The sequence below is a fragment of the Vidua chalybeata genome, chromosome 16, assembly GCF_026979565.1.
Source record: "Vidua chalybeata isolate OUT-0048 chromosome 16, bVidCha1 merged haplotype, whole genome shotgun sequence".
Taxonomy (NCBI): Eukaryota; Metazoa; Chordata; class Aves; order Passeriformes; family Viduidae; genus Vidua; species Vidua chalybeata.
Window position 1 is genome coordinate 11400629 of NC_071545.1, and position 16622 is coordinate 11417250.

Here is a 16622-nt window from a genome sequence, read left to right on the forward strand (position 1 = left end):
GGCAGAGGTTGCCCAGAGGTTCTGAACTCCCCATCCCTGGAAGTGTTCAAAGCCAGGTAGGATGGGCTGGGAGGAACCTGGTCTAGAGAAAGGTGCCCCTGCCCATGGCAGGGGAATTGGAGCTAGGTGATCTTTAAGGTCCCTTCCAACCCAAACCATTTTATGGCTCTATGAATTAGACTTCAGCTCTCAAACTGTCTGCAAACGCCCTGGCTTGCAAGACATGTCCAACGCTGCAGAACAGCACAGACTACAGATCCCAAAACCAGCAGAGACCTACAGCTGTAAATCCAAAAAATGGTTACCAGGCTGGGTAAGGTAACCATTTAGTTAGATTACTAACTCTGCAGGTAATCTCAGCAGTGCCAGGCTAATGCAGCCAGCCTACATCCAGGTGCCCATGGCCAGGCAACCTGAGCTGAGCATTACAAAGTGTGCACACCGCACAGCAGATGCCCTGCAGATTTCCCATTTCTCTCTCATCTCTCTTTATGAAATGCTCCCAAACAGATTTCCCATTTCTCCCTCACCCCTCTTTATGAAATGCTCCCAAACAGATTTCCCGTTCCTCCCTCACCCCTCTTTATGGAATGCTCCCAAAGGCACTCACGTGGTACTGGTAGAGCTGGCGCATGAGGGGGCAGGAGATGAAGTGGTGGCGGTGCATGGCCATGACCAGGGCGCCGCTGTGTGCGGAGTTGAGCAGCGCAGCCACGGCCTGCAGCAGCCGCGCCGTGACCCCGCTGGCCGTGACCCCGCTGGCCGTGACCCCGCTGGCCGTGACCCCGCTCTCTGGCTTGGCCCCTTGGCGGATGTGGGCCAGCTCCTGCCCCAGCGACTGCTGCAGTGCCAGGGCCAGTGGCCGCAGGCTGGAGTTCTGCCACCGCGGGTCCGGGGTCAGTGGGAAAAGCTGGGGGGATACAACAGGGAGTACATTTATGACAGACAATGAAAGGATGGCTGTACCATGAACACCCCGAGGCAGAGGAGCGATTTACCTTGTAGAGTTATGCTGATTATACGTTAACAGGAACCTTATGATACAGCTTTTTCTATATTCTCGTGCCTGGCACATGAACATAAGCAGCATCTCTGCAACCCCAACATGACTATCAATACTGACACTGCAGGGGAATCCTACTACACAAACACCAACAACTGACTTGGCCAATTAATTCCCTGTAGGCTCCTTCCAGAGTCAGTGGAGGGAGGGAAGCTCTGTAAGCAGACAAGCCAGAGTACAAATGCTGTTTGCACACAGCTTTGCTGCCAGGGCCCTGTGAGCATTTCACAAATCCTGCATCCACTGCTGAGAGGAAAGGCACTATCCACAGAACAAACAAGGTGCAGAGACAGCAACATGTTAGTAGTACTGACAGTACCAGGCATGATCAAAAGCCACATCATGTTCCAGCTACAAGAGAAAATTCTTGCCAGTATCAACTCCACCAGGCTGTAATCGCACAGCCTCACTGCATCAGGGCTTTCTTATTTATTGCCTGCAAACACTGCAGGATAAGGAGTCACAAGATGCAAGTGTAAGAGAAATGGATTTAGTAAAGCTGCTGCAGGGAAGCAGCTACTCAGCTGGAGGTTATAACAGTACCTGCAGCAAGATGCCTGCCAGGTCATCTTCTGGGCCCACAACACGGACCTGGCTCAAGGCCCGGATCCGACTTTGACTTTGAGAGTTTTCAGGACTAGATTTTGACCTTGCAGTCTCAGCACTGTCTGCAAGAAGAATAAAAGGGAAGAAATGAAAATGTTGTTATGGTAGATCACCAGATCACCTTCATCTTTACAGTCTCTAACTACTGAGAAATTCAGCAGCTTTTCTCTTAATTCCAAGCAAGACCTACTTTTCCATATGACTCAGAAAAGCTCACTGTAATAAACGCCAAAAATACTGGAATTTCTCTCTTTGCCAGAAGCAAAAAAACTCTAGCGAGGACTGGTGTCTAACTGTAGCTTGCTGGTTTATTAAAACGTGCCTGCTTTTTAAGACATCTCTGCCTGTTCCTCTCAACAGCAACAAAGGAGGGAAGTTTGGAAGGTGACTTTGATATTTAGGCTATCACGGGCAGTACCTCGGCGGGCTGGTAAGGAGGCAGTAAGCAGGGAGTGGAAAGTCTGGCCTCCTGTTGCTCCTCTCTCATGTTGAACCTCCACAAGATGAGCCATGTAGTCTGAAAAAAGGAAGAAATAAGAGCACATCATCATCTTGCCCTCTCCATTAACGCAGGACATAACTGGCTGTTTGTACAGCTTCCACAGACAAGAGAATCTGCTGTTCCCACACACTTTGTAAACATGATGCCTTTAAAGCTTAGTTTCTTTTACAAAGTACCTTCCAAAGTACTTTTTGATGCTGTACATTCCAATCCTAAAAATCCTCCTCTATTTTGGGAAAAACAGCCAAGGGCCACCCAGGTGTCTACAGTGACAACAAGCTGCCAAATCAGCCTGTGCACAAAGTTTGCTGAACTAGCTTGGATTTTTCCAAGGAAGTCACAGGAGATACTCATGGAAACAGTTCAAGAAAAAGTTAAATGCCTAGTCAGCCTCCTCTGTAGCTCTTACTCTTGTCCATGATGTTCTGCTCCAGCGTCTGTGGGTCATGAGATACTGCCTGATCCAGGTACTGCAGAAGTTTGCTCATGCTGGAAACTGGGATTCCAAAGGACTGAACAAAGAGAAGCAGCTGCTGTGGCTCCAGGTCCTGCAGGGCTGAAATACACAAACACTGAATCCTCAGACATCTCAACTGCCCATGAAGGGTCATCTTTATTACATGATCTTTGTGCTTTTGTCTGGACCAACAGTGACACATTAATGACAGAGCTGCAGAGAGCCTAAAGCCAGAAGTCTGACAGCTGCCTACTATATTTTCTTTCCTCTACAAATCATTGCCGCCTTATTGCATCTTCCAGTTAATTCACTCACTGGCTAATCTGATCTTCTGTTTAATTTTATTAGATCCTCAGTAATGCAATCATTCATATTAAAAAATAACTTCCCCCCTATCTCTTGATGGCTGCAGGCAAGAATTATTGAATAATTCAATCACTGGCTATAGACAGCTGTCATTTAATTAGTAAAATGGGATGAAAGCTCTGAATACCAAGAAGAAAGAGAGCCCTGACGAGTGGTACAAGGACCAGAGTAACCAGAGGTTTAGCTTACATCCTTTAGGCACAGCTTTCCACAGTGCTGTGCCTGTTGTCTGGTGATTGCATAGCTTTGTTCCATCTGCATTGTTGTAAAAGAGATGGGACCTCAATTCAGAGTCTCCCATTCCTTTAAAATACACAGAAAGGGGAATATCCATTCAGACTTGCTTCCCTGTTTTAAAAGTAACAGTGACAGATGGCTACATCCAAAGGCATCCAAACAGGATGGCTGGGCACACTTGAGCAAGGAAGCCTTTCCCTTTCCTTTCAGCAGAGTTTGAAACACCAACAAACACGCCACAGGCTCACCTGCATCCACGAGCCGTGGGACCTCGGAGCGGATCATCCGCAGCTTCAGCCAGTCGGGGAGCAGCAGAGCCTCCTCGGAGGTGTCAACCAGAAAAGCAGTAGGAAGGGGCTTTTTCTCCGGGAACCATATATCCAGTAAGGTGTAAAAATCACCATCCCCTGCTTAAGAGTGGATAAAAGATTATTTCCCATGTTCACAAGCACCTATGACACCCTGCTCTTCTCTATCAATACACCAAACACATCATTGTTTTTGTATTTCGTGCTGTTGTAGAAAGCAAAAAAAAAACAAAACAAAACAAAAACAACCAGCCTGCAATTCCTTCACTCTTTGCAGCAATATTCTGATAAATCTTACAGCTACAAACATGTACTGCAAGGGTCAAGCCTGTGAGTAGAAGGATTAACACCAGTCTGACCTGTTAGGAGACAGCAGATAGAGAAAAGCTGTCCTGTACTGACCGTTACCCCCCCAAAAAAATCTGAGCATACTTCACCAACCTTGAGGTGGCCCCAGTGTCAGGAGAATAACCATGGCATGGACCACAAGGATGTGCATGGTGGCTGTTTCCCCACTAGTCCAACGAAGGAACACCTGATCCTGGGACTCTGACTGGAAAAAGGCAGGATAAGACAGGATGAGCAAAGGTGGGGAGAGAAAGAAGAACATGAGAATGGATTAATTTATTCAGACCATAGTTCCCAACATCTCCAACAGTGGCCACAAAAGGTATTTGGGGAAAAGTTAAAAAGGCATTTTACAAACACATAGGCTTGGCTCTGATATTATGTCACGATTTGATTATTTTCAGATCAGGGAATTCTTGAGCTGAACTTGGTTTATTCAAATTGAGTAACCCATTAAGGGCTCCTGTTTTGATAACCTGCCCAGTGTCTGTGACCTGCTGGGACAAGGCAGGAGGCACTCACCCAGCTGTACACCTCCTCGCCCTCCTTGCTCTGCCGCATGCGCTTGATGTAGCGGGAGAAGATGGAGAGCAGAGCCACGAGCACTGCATCTGACTCAGCACTGTAGGAGAGCTTGGAGAACAGGTGGGACATGATGGTGGAGCGCTCCACGATCAGCCGGGCGACATCCTGCAGGGAAAAAAAACATCCGGGAGGTCTTTACTGCAAAACACAGCCAGGTCCCACTGCTTCACTGCATCATGTTCTCCAGATACCATCATCAGCCCAGTACACACCACTCTGGAGATCAGCTTGTGGAGTCAAGAGTAGAATTGACACAGGAGGGAAAGGGCCAGTGCTCTGCATGCATCTTACAGTGCCCCGGTGGAGCAGAGATGCATTCTGATGCACCCCACTACAAAGTAAGCATTTACATAGCATTTCTCTGAAGAGAAAAATTCCCTGATGCTTATCATTCAACCTCCCCCGTGTATCCAAACAGAGGCTCATTCGTAAGTCTTAAAAGCAGCAAAAAAAGTACCCAGGGAGAAAAAAGAAAAAAAAATTATAAAAAAATCACCAAAAGCTTTTCTAAAAAGAAAAAAAAAACTTCACACAAACAAATAAATCCAGAAATCTAGTTTTGGTTACAGAAATAACTCACCACTAAAGTTCCTGACTTCCCATTCTCTCCCCAAACACATATGACTGCAGGTTTAGCACCTGCTTATTTATGAAACACTGCCAGGTGGTGGGATTTCCATCAAAACACTATTCACTCTTGCATTCCCCATTCCAGCTGCTGGAATTATTGCTCTGGTTATTGCTCTGATTACCATTTCATTATATAAACCAAAGACACAGGTTTGCCTTTCAACCCATGCACAGACACAAACATGAAGTTTTTGGAGTAACACACTCCTCAAAACTCATCTTGGTGGTACAGCAAGTCCCATGCCTACCACTGTCCTGGGACATGCCATGTGTCCCCAACACAATCCCTCCTCTCACCAGAGCAAGGTCGTTGTGCTGTCCCTGCTCCTCCACTGGGGCATGCTGGGAGAGGTACACCAGGTAAGCACTGATGGTCTGGGGATCTGTCTCCATGTGGATGGCCTAGAATGAGAATTCCTTTCATTAGAAATCAGGATTTAATGAAAACAAGCACCAGCACAAGCAAAATTCTTCTTCAAGCACACAAACATGCCAGTATCACAGCCAGATCCAGTTTGTTTAGATCTGTTTCAGCATTAGTAAAAGAACAAGCCTGACACTCCCTTTCAGCTGCTTCCACCCACCTGCTGCAAGGCCAGAGCTGTCGTGGCTCTCACACTGTCAAACAGTGGCAGCCTCGGGAGGTCTCTCAGCAGCCACTGATATCCCTGCAGCAGCTCAGAATCACCAGAGTCTTCTTCCATGGGGTGATCCTTCTCCTCCCCATCACGCATTCCTCCTTCTGACAGCACCAAGGACAGGCCCTGCACAAGTCACACACATACAGCTGTTGCATATGAAGCCACAGCTGGACTGCTACTTTCATATTACTGAATATAACAGAAACATGCTTCAAACACCACAGAAGGATCCAAATGCAGCACACAACAGGTTTTATCTCATATAATGTGTTTTCTTGACAGATACCCTGCTTGAAGTTTCAGTCTGAGCATGATCTTTGTGAGGTTTCCTGCAATTCTCTTTGCTTTGTCTATGCTCCAGAGCACTAGGCACTCACTCACAAATAACAGCTTCTGCCAATTACTCCACATGGCACACAATCTCCTGATCCTACACCTGAACTCCACAGGAAACAAGGTAAAATCCAGCTCTATCTTAAGTACAACTTAGCTGTAGAACAATAACTTCTGAGCAGCAGGGAGCAGAAGTGTATTTGATGGGGTTTGGATTTTGAGACAAGTCACTGAAGGAGGATGACATGGAACAATTTCACTGTGCTGGCTCTGGACTCAAGATAACCTAGGGCTCTGCCCTGGGCTTCAGACAGACCCTAGTCAAGATGATTTTCATTCTGCTCACCTTCATGGCCAGGACCCGGGAAGCCACCTGGGAGGAGCTCAGGCGCCGCAGGAAGTAGTCAAGCACCTCGCAGGTTGTCTGTTCATCCGCTTTGGGTCCCAACAGCAAGTCTTGCAAGCGTCCAAGCAACTGCCTTTGTTTCTGTTGTCTCTGTGGAGAAATAAGTTGGTCTGTCCAGTGAAATCAAATCTGGGATGCACAAAAAGTAGGTAACAGAAGGGATCTCCAAAAGAATGCTCACCTGGCGTTTCTTGGCACGCTGGTCCTTACTCTCACCCTCCTCTTCTTCTTCACCTGAGGTCGATTCATCGGCAGCATCATGAAGCAGGAACTCACAAAGACACTGCACGGGCAGGACATCCAATGAGCCCTCACTGGACTGAACCAGATCTGCCAGCCATGGCATTGACTGTGATGAGGCCTGGGAAGGATGAGAGTAACACATCAGCAGAACATAGATGCAGCACACTGATCATTTAATTCCTGAGCAGCAAACCACCTTCCCCTGAATCTCACTTGGCTTCCTTTTGCCCCTCACTCTGCTCAAGTTTCAGAGGAAGGGATCCAGTCCCACCACAGCCCACCTGTCTTTGGATGATGTTGAGAAGAAAGTCAGGATGGCGACTGCGACACAGAAGGTGGCCCAAGCGAAGAGATTGGTTCAGGCTTTTCACCTGCTCCAGGACATGTGGTGGAGGTCTGCGAGGGGGGCCCCTGCCACAGAAACAGCAAGTTACAGGCTGACACTGTAACTTCACTCTGATGTGATGAGGATCAGTCAGTTCTGTAGTGCATGAGGGGTTTATAGGAAGGTGGCAGGCAGGTTGGAACCGGATGATCTTCCAACCAAAACCATTCTATGATTCTGTGATCCCATGGGCTACCACACCACAGGGTTCTTCTTCCCAACATTAACCACCCTGTGGAGGAGCAGTGTTTCCTGACTTGTTAACTAGGATTTCATGATGATACTAGAATGCAGAAGGCTACTTACTGAGGGTCCAGACTTGTCAGCTGGGACAGCAAGAGGCTGCTGCTTTCTGTAATTGTTTGTTTTGTGGATGCAGCTGCCAGATGACCCTCAAATGCAAGAATCTCCTGTTTTTCTCTCTGGGAGATTTGAAGTTCACGATTAATCATCTCTGTGCGTGTCTCCTCATCCGTCAAGGTACATTGAGGATAGGAATAATTACTGAGAAAATAAATTTACAAAAAGGAAATGGTTATCTTGTTCTGTTCAAAATTTATGAACCAGTCAGAAAGAACACAGGACCTCAGCTCTGATAGCAACGTAGAAAAAGCCAAGTAGTTTCTCAGTGGAGCCAGGAGACTGAGACCTTCTCAGCAAGGCACAGCAGTCATCCCCCTCCCCCTTTTTCTCAGCTTTATTCCCTTGCTTATAATATTTTTGTCAAGGGAAGGCACTTTTCCCACTCCAACTGCAGTGTTGATGCCAGTTTATTTTACACAAGTCCCACTGGAAAGGAAGGAGTTGCATGGCACAAACTTAATTCAGAAATGTGTGTTTTCAGTGGCCTGTTAGATATATGTAGGGATTTAACCATACTAACTTGGTCATGACCATTTCCATGAGCATCTTTAGAGAGGGGTACTCCTCCCATGCAGCCAGACCTGCAGCAGAGAAGAGAAGAACAGTAAGGAATACAGGAAAAAAAAATAGAGCCTTTATATATACTCTAACACATTGCAAGGTGGGGAAACACAAACTCACTTGAGAACAGCTCATAACACTCAGAGTACAAACAAGGCAACTCCAGCCACATGCTGGTGCAAATCCCACCTGCACACATTTTTCACCCACAGGGGATACACAGTTATTTAACTGCAGTCACCTCACCAACCCAACACAGGCCTTGCACACAAGCAACCAGACTTCTGCAGAAAGCACCTTGGCGAGTTTTTGCAGCAAAACTGGTATGCTGAGAAATGTCCACACTCACCAATATTTTCAGGATTGAATGCAGCCACTACTAGCAGGAGAGGCCAGGCTTTCCAGTAGAGAGTAGAAATAGCTAGATTTGGAGGCTGGTATCTGCAAAAACCACCAATAGAGATAAGTGGTCAAGTTTGGTTCCTTATCCCATCTCAAGTCTGCTTTTCTTCTTAATCATGCACTGTTTAGATTCAGGCATGCTAGTTCAGTGCTTTTCCCAACAAAGAGACACCCACACACACACAAAAATCCTTTCAGGAGGGAAAGCAGAATTCAGCTGAAGATTTCCAGGGCAGAAAGGTCAGTTCTTTCAGACCAAAGTACATTCCACGACTCGGGTCTTGATTGCTCTAGAGAAATACCCACCTGACCACAACCCTGAAAATCCTTGTCATTTTGTTATTACAAATTTTAATAAAGAAAGGCATCTTAAAATCTGTGAGCTGGGAATGTTAGTCACAAGGTGAAAGTGAGCTAGATCACAGCAAGATTATCTATGTGATAAGTCTTACCCTGGAGGTAGCTGGATATTCTCTGGATGGTGATAAGTGCACAGATTTAAGACTGCATCGATCAGCTGGATTCTTTCTACCCTCAGGACCTCAACATCTGGAGGAGAAGAAAAGACTGAACAAGTTATTGACCTGTCTACCTGCCTGAAAGTCCTTCAAGAAAAGCATTACAGTGTAAAAAAATTTTACTTCAAGCAACTATGTTATTGTGGGCTTGCTCTTGTGATATTACAAAAACTAAAAATCAACATTTAAAGAACAACAACACTTAAAAAATCCTATAAGTCAATATATAAGGATATGGAGCTGTTCAGCAGCAATCTAGTTTAAATTCTTAAGGGTACTTTTTTTCCCAAATGCATCCAATATGATACTTGTAACTTTTTCAGAACTTGGATACACTCCTTCAGGTAAGCAACAAATCTGCTCAGAACTTCTGGGGCTCAGAGGAACTAAAAATGCATTTCAACTTTGTTGCAAGTTTTCAGATTCACTCTGAGTCTTCCAGTATATGAAATGGGGCAGGATTTAAATATAATCTCATCATAAATGAGAGGCTGGACACATTTTGAGAGGATACGGAACAGCAATAAAGCAAGCAAAGTCTAGATCCTTCCACAAGCACTGAGCAGTTCAAGATCACTCTTTGCCATTAACCAGTCAGCACTAAAAGCATGTAAGATGCTTTAGAATCAAACTCTGACAACACCCTCAATTCTGCCACAAACACGTACAGCTCAGCTGAATGGATGCATTTACCAGCAATGCAGGAATTTAGACAAATGCTAAATGAGTTCATAAAAGGAGTAAGAGTAAAGATTGCTTTTGTAACTGCTATTCTGTAAGTGTCCCAATAATGGACTTGGGAAGAACACACAATTGGTTAATTAATTTAACTTCCAATCCTTCCATTTTTGCATAGCCTACAAATTTCATTTTACAGTACGTACAAAGGACTAAATTGAATTTAAAAATGCTGACTCAAAACCCTGGGTGGTTGTTCACAGTCCTTCATTTTCCACACAACCAATAATTTCCCAAACACTCCACGATACAAAATTAGTAACAGAGAGAAACAGTAAGAGAAAATAAGAAGCTTCTCTAGTGAGAAAGCAACAGCAGCATGTCTGGCTTTGAGCCAAATGTTTAGCCATCACGACTAAAATATGCTTTAAGTGATGCAAAGGCTCTTTGGTAGGTGGCAAGAGCTGTCTCAGCCCTGGGTGGCAATAGGAAGACGTGGAGAAGCGAGCACTGGCTGGTGGGAGCTGTGTGCAGCCTCACCATCTGCCTGCACAGCTGCAGCCCTCTTCACCAAGTGGTCGGCGAGCTCCATGGCATCGGCGGGGCCCAGGGGCAGGTCCCGCGACAATCCGATCACAAGGATGCGCATCAGCGTGTCCTCCAGGATGGGCACCTCGGAGCACAGGCGAAGGAAGAAGCTGCAGGAGACACGAGACATCAATCACACTTCGGGCAGCAGCGTGAGGGCTCCTGGAACCCTCCACAGACCCTACAACTCATCAGAGCAGAAGATACATCACAGCTTCTTTCTCCCAGCTCCAGCTCCAAATGCAACTATTTGAAAGAAATTATTATCCGAGTATCACTTGCAGTGCCTCGTACCTCGATGCTTCAGCCTCCTTGAGTCTGAGCTCCCTAACTTTACCCCAGTTACCCACACACTGTGGGGCTGCTCTCCTTACAACTACAGTGTCAAGATACAGAACAACTTGACTTGGCACAGGAAACAGGAATGAAGGAGGAAGAGGAACAGATGGAGAGTGGAACAACACCCCCCAGTTTTATGGCAGTGTAACAGATGAAGAAAATCTGAGCACAGTTCCAAGCTTTTCCAACACAAAGCTATATAAGGATCACCAGAAAACACCCATTCCTCTGCCTCCAGCTAGAGCAGCTCCCCACCTGCACCTGCCACAGGAGGGGCACACACTCACTTGCGGTCACTCTCAGGGGGCCAGTTGTCCCATTTGTAGTAGGTTTCTGGCTGCTCTGTGAAGAGCACCTTGTGGAGGCTGCAGAGATGAAGAGCACAGTAAACACCATCTGTGAGGCTTAAGAATACATACAACAGTCCAGTCTCCCTCAAATCCTGCTAAAGCTTCCCATCCTGCACATGAAGGAGCCCCCTCAGATAAGTGAGACAAGCAACAGTAACAACATGATTCAGAACAGAGAGGACTATACAATCAATATGGGCTCTGGGCTTTTATACTTTCAGTAACCTATCTTGCTTACTATTAATTCTGGATTGAACTGTCTCAGTAATGCCTTGTGTCAAGACCCCAGAATCCCATCTGTCCTCCAGAAGACAGAACTATCTGTGGAGCCCTCAGTCACAGAGCCTTAAAAAGGATGTCAAACAAAAAAACAAGGAGTCCACAGGGAATTTGTTTGGTCAGATAGCTAAAAATCCACTACAGAGTGGACCCAAATAATATAAATCAGAAATATTTCCATTATCATATATTTCTGGTACAAGGATTCACCTGAAGGAATTTCAGAGAGGGAGATAGTCCCTGCTAAAACTGTTTCTGCTCCCTGTCTGAAAGTGGGAGAGAAATCTAACCAAACCCTGGTGTATACCTGTTTTTTCATAATATATCAGTGTTGGGGAAGGGATTGGTTATGCACAAACATGACCAGGCTGACTCTCACCAGTGCACATAGTCCTTTGGAGCCAGCTTGCTGATAGATGGAACAACTGTATGCAGCCACCAGACAGCATCACGTTGGATAGCAGCAATTTGGTTCTGGAAAGAGCGCAGCACTTCCAGGTCTGAAAAACAGTCAGGTCACAAAATACACATGTGGGCATCATCAGAAGCATGGTGGTTTTAAGACAGCAACCAGGACTCTGAGGCATCAATAGTAAATCATAGAATCACAGAATGGTTTGGGTTGGAAGGAACCTTAAAGATCATCTTGTTCCGATTCCTGCACCACAGGCAGGGACACCTTCCACTAGAGAAGGGAAACCAGAGGAGTGTATGAGAAAGGCTTGAGTCCCTCAGCTCTGACAGAACATGTTCTTTGCTTTCTGACACGTGCTGCAGCAAAACCCCCAACACAAAGCACAGATGGATTAGTTTTGTAAGAAGAAGCCATGTGGGCAGTCATGTCAGTGCCACACCAAAGGCCTGTCTTCCCAGCCCCTTAATCCTTACAGCTGCTCCTTGAGGCCTGAGGCCCCTCCACCCAGCCTCTCAGGCACTGCTTCCATAGATACAAGAAGCATCTGGCCATGCAATTGCCACATTCCCAATCTCTGTCAGCCCCAGGATGACAGCCAGCTCCCAACCCTAGCTGATGTTTTCTCATCATCAGGGGCAGATATCTACTAAAATGCTCATCCTCAAAGAAAACCTAGGTTCTTCTGCTTACTCTTTTTCTCTCCTTTGTCCCAAGCAATTCCAGCCTCCTTCACCTGGGCTGTGATACCCAGCATCATGGAGACAGCTAGCAGGTCGGTTATGTGAATGACAAACCGCTCCTTAAAATAGAAAAAAAAAAAAAAAAAGAGTTGAATAGCAACACCCAGAGCTGCCTTCTGGAAGTGTTTTGTCATCAAAAATTATGAACGTGGATGTTTGAAAATGAGATATGGGAGTGCTGCTATGAGACACACAAGTAGTGACTCACTCAGACACCAAAGAGCAAAAGGAAGAATGGCCAGGAAAGCAGACACAGAAGAGCTCAGTGCATCACTGGCACATCCAGCAGCACAAGGGAAGAAAATGGTACCTTGAACTCCATCTCTGCATACAGGGCCTCCTTCCGCTCCTGCATGAGACCCAGGCAGAAGGCCTGGAAGTTGATCTCGTGCTTTGTCTGTTTGATGATCTCCCTCAGCAAAGCCCGTGAAGCTCGCAGATAATCATCCTTGGTGGTCAACAGGTCCTGGAACACCATTGCCAGGTACTGGGGCCACACAGAGAGAAAACTTTCAGTGCACAGTAATGGGTCTGCATCCACAACATTAAGAGACACAAGGAAACCATGCTGGAGGTATCCTGTCCTTCAGACCCCTGGGGAGCTGTAATAATATTTCTCTCATGAAACTGCATTATCACCCAGAATGTGAGATTTAGAAAATGCCCATTTGTGTTTATTCCTACCAATAATGATATAATTACAAAATAGTATGATAAATATCAGACAGCTGTCTGTGAAAAGATTTATCTGAGCCTCAAAACAACTAAATCTGTCAGGTGGGGTTCTGGGGTTACCATCAGTCATCCAAGACACTGCACCTACCTTTGGAGCTTGCTCTGAGCTGTGCTGAAGCACAGTATACAGGATCTGCATATTGTTGGGATTTCTTGCATTTGATAGTTCATTGAAAATCACAAACTTAATGGTGGTGCCTAGGTTATCCCTGTGTGCATTCAGCAGCTCTCTGCAAGGGAAGACCAGAGATACCTGAACTGACATTTCATTGCAGCTGGACACATTCTTCTCATTTCTCCTTGAAGTATTTAGCACACAAAAATGAAAAGGATAGAACAGCACATATCAAAGGATAATATCAAAGGACTACTGAAAGATTTCTAGGACAATGAAATTCATTTAAATGAACACAAGACACTCCATGCCCCAAGCTGGTATTTAAAAGCACTGTGCAGCGACAATGAGATGGTCAAGTCCCTGGGCACATCTCCCACAGTGCTTTCTCTTCCTGTCACAGACCCAGTCACTCACCTGACACACAGCATGTAATGGTTGAGAAGGACTTTTGGCTTGAGACGAATTTTGATCAGGTTGGAGATAACTTCCATGTCCTCTGAGCTGTGGGTGTTACAGTTCATACAGACTGACATCAGCAAGTCCTGAGCTGGCTTGGTCAACTGCAGAAAAAGAGCAGAAAGACTCCAGCCACCTGCTATTACAGACCAGAAATGTAACTGGAGTACAGCATGCAGCCCTCCTGGCTGGATTCCAGACCAGGGTTGTGCCTCAACAGCTCCTCTCCTTACCTTTGGATTCTGCAGCCACATCTCCAGCCTCTGCACAGCCATCTGACGCACCTCTTTGTAGCCACAGGTTGCCGTCAGCAGCCGCAGGAGGTTCCTGGAGACATTGTCCATGGGCTGGCGCCGGTTCAGCTGGTCCCGAAGCATGTCTAGGACATACTCCTCCACACTCTCTGCAAGGTCTTCATACCTGGGCCACACAAATGGAACTTTACTCATTTCCACAAAAGCCAGCCCAGGGATCAGCACCCTTTCTTGTTTGTGGTATGACTTGCAAACCAAGAAAATCTCCACTTTTCTCCTGGCACTAGTTTTATCTTTTGCTCAATATCCCCCAGCAGGTGCTACAGGAGTACAGAGAAGGAGCTTCCTGCCACAGCTCTGCAGGGTGGGTGAGCACAGACACATCTACACACACACCAGCACACAACTGTGTTAGGAGGGGAAGAGGCACTGTACCTGGGCATGAGCTGGCCCGCCTGCTCTGGGCTCATTTTCTCCTCTGCAATCAGCAGCTCACTCTGGCTGTCCTCCTCCTCTGTCATGGAAGGGTGTGGGCTACTCCCTAAGAGAGACCAGAACACAGCACACTCCATGAGATAACTCCTCTCCCTAGAGATCAATCACTGGACACAGCACACAACTCCCCTCTCTAGAGATCAATCACTTGTGCTCTGGTTTGTTCAGCTTCTTTTCAGGGATCCCCTTCAGCAAGACCACAGCCTCTCACACTACATCCCATACAGGCCCATTTTTCACTACCCTCAAACATCCCCTGGACATGAAAGAGCTCCAAAAAGAAGAAAAGCAATGCCTGGAACTCAAAACCTGGTCTATGCGACTCCATCCAGTACCAAACTATTCTCACCAGTCAATAAGCACTGCAGGCTCCATCCTTTCCCTAAACCTTTGCTCCTGGTTCCCAAACATCTTCTTACCAGCACTAAGGTCCCCTCCACTACGTCCAACTTCTCCATGCAAGAGCATGGTCTTAGGAGGCATCTTTGTGTTAAAAGCTGTCTGGATGTTATCCACAAATGTCTTGCAGTGAGGGCTGTCCACCCAGATGCGCTCCCCAAGGGAGTCCTCAATGTAAACCTGCAGCAGGGAGCACAGTCCATTTTCAGGGGGTTAATTAAAGGAGTATTTGTGAGTTTTTATGGATTTACAATATACATATTTTATGGATTTCCAACATATATCTATATATCTATATATCTATATATCTATATATCTATATATATATATTAGGAAACTAGCATAACCAGTGCATGGATGAAAACCAGATGATCATACAAGAGCAAAAATACACACCACCACATCCCAAGCTCTACTGGGCACCTTCTCAAGAAAGACTTTACAACAATTTCTGCCACCAAAATATAGAAGCTGGTCAGCTCAGCCTTTTTAATTTAATGAGCTATTTTAGTCCCTACACACCAAATAGAAAGCAAGGAGTCTCTGCAACACTTATATCAATACAGACTCTCAAAGACATCTCAGAAAAGAGCAGAGTTAAGGCAACAAAAGGCAATGGAGGCTACATTCCAGAAACCCATGGAGATTTTTCTTTACAAGAATGGGCCCAGACTCCAATTTAGGCCTCCTCCAGCTGCATTCCCACAGTGGACAAGAGGACACTAGCCACCCCCTTCCCTACAGCTCTAATAAATCCTGTGCTGCTCTCCTACTCCAACATATCCACATTTCCCAACCCCGTCTGCCCACCACTGCCTCAGTCCAGCAGAAGCCCCCTCAGTTCATCAACCTTGACAAAGATCTCTGGCCAGTTCTCATCCTCTTCATAAGCTGCCATGAGAAGGTTGCATGCCAAGACAGACACAAGACTATTCCCTTTGGCTTTAAAATTGATGGAGGCATCTCTTCGGAGTAGGCTGCATAATGCCTGAAATAACATCCACAAAAAATAAAATAATAAACAAGTGACTTATTGAGAAAGCATGCAGAAAGAGAAATACAAACTGCAGCAGCTTGCCACAGAGCTCTGGTATTCACAAAGCCATGCAGACCATGCTCTGGCCTGAGAGAAAGTGCAACTCTGCTCACAGTTTGGCAGGAAAGATCCGTCAGTGATTTCGCGAGTCCTCACCTCAATAACCCCTTCGGTGGCAAATATGTTGGGTTTGATTTTTGCCAGGTACATGAGGCTCAGGTAGAGAGTGGTGTCAGGTTTGGCTCTGTTCATCTTCAGCTGCTTCACAGCTCCACACAGCACCCCCTCAATACGGTCATCGTTGCCTTCTGCCTCTGCTGCCTCAATCTCATCCAGCAGCACCGTGGGGACGACTGTAACCACCAACACACAGGCATCAGCATTTACCCTCATGCCAAATGACCACCCCGAGGTGCTGCAGAACCAGTCACAAGGGACAACAAAGGACAGACCAGCTCACTTTTAGCCCCAGCAATAGCTTTTCCCTACTCAATTGCCATTGCAAGTTCTGCTTCACAACTGACAATGTCCCTTCATTGTTTTTCCAGGCTAGCACACTCCTCTGCAAATGTATCCAACATCAGAAACGGAATGACAATTCAAAAGGCAACATCCAGACCCCGAGTTTGCTAAAGAAGTATGTGAATAAAATACCACAATCCAGACTTTGAGATTTCCTCAAAGGAGTATTTCACATACAGCTCCTAAACAGCTGTCAGACAGAATGAACACAACCCAATGCCAACAGAAGAGAAAACCTTGACTTCAGCCCCATATCCAGGGAAG

The 16622-nt window shown here is 46.1% G+C and overlaps 1 protein-coding gene across 2 annotated transcripts in view; it reads right to left on the reverse strand.

The window, feature by feature from the left end:
* The window catches only part of INTS1 (integrator complex subunit 1), a 28176-nt gene that overhangs the window by 10903 nt on the left and 651 nt on the right, over window positions 1-16622 (reverse strand). Inside the window, exons 3-30 of one of the 2 annotated variants that reach the window (XM_053957518.1) lie at window positions 15993-16189; window positions 15651-15788; window positions 14821-14980; window positions 14342-14447; window positions 13886-14072; window positions 13611-13756; window positions 13167-13308; window positions 12654-12830; window positions 12294-12402; window positions 11568-11688; window positions 10847-10924; window positions 10173-10330; window positions 8889-8985; window positions 8384-8475; window positions 7994-8054; window positions 7417-7614; window positions 7007-7136; window positions 6664-6843; window positions 6423-6572; window positions 5687-5866; window positions 5400-5504; window positions 4410-4577; window positions 3981-4092; window positions 3480-3638; window positions 2581-2727; window positions 2088-2186; window positions 1607-1731; window positions 611-910 (exon numbers count right to left, since the gene is read on the reverse strand). In XM_053957518.1, the coding sequence (XP_053813493.1) occupies window positions 611-910; window positions 1607-1731; window positions 2088-2186; window positions 2581-2727; window positions 3480-3638; window positions 3981-4092; window positions 4410-4577; window positions 5400-5504; window positions 5687-5866; window positions 6423-6572; window positions 6664-6843; window positions 7007-7136; window positions 7417-7614; window positions 7994-8054; window positions 8384-8475; window positions 8889-8985; window positions 10173-10330; window positions 10847-10924; window positions 11568-11688; window positions 12294-12402; window positions 12654-12830; window positions 13167-13308; window positions 13611-13756; window positions 13886-14072; window positions 14342-14447; window positions 14821-14980; window positions 15651-15788; window positions 15993-16189 (4022 nt within the window). Of the gene's footprint in view, window positions 1-610; window positions 911-1606; window positions 1732-2087; window positions 2187-2580; window positions 2728-3479; window positions 3642-3980; window positions 4093-4409; window positions 4578-5399; window positions 5505-5686; window positions 5867-6422; window positions 6573-6663; window positions 6844-7006; window positions 7137-7416; window positions 7615-7993; window positions 8055-8383; window positions 8476-8888; window positions 8986-10172; window positions 10331-10846; window positions 10925-11567; window positions 11689-12293; window positions 12403-12653; window positions 12831-13166; window positions 13309-13610; window positions 13757-13885; window positions 14073-14341; window positions 14448-14820; window positions 14981-15650; window positions 15789-15992; window positions 16190-16622 lie in introns of both variants that reach the window. The other variant, XM_053957516.1, reaches the window with a different exon arrangement.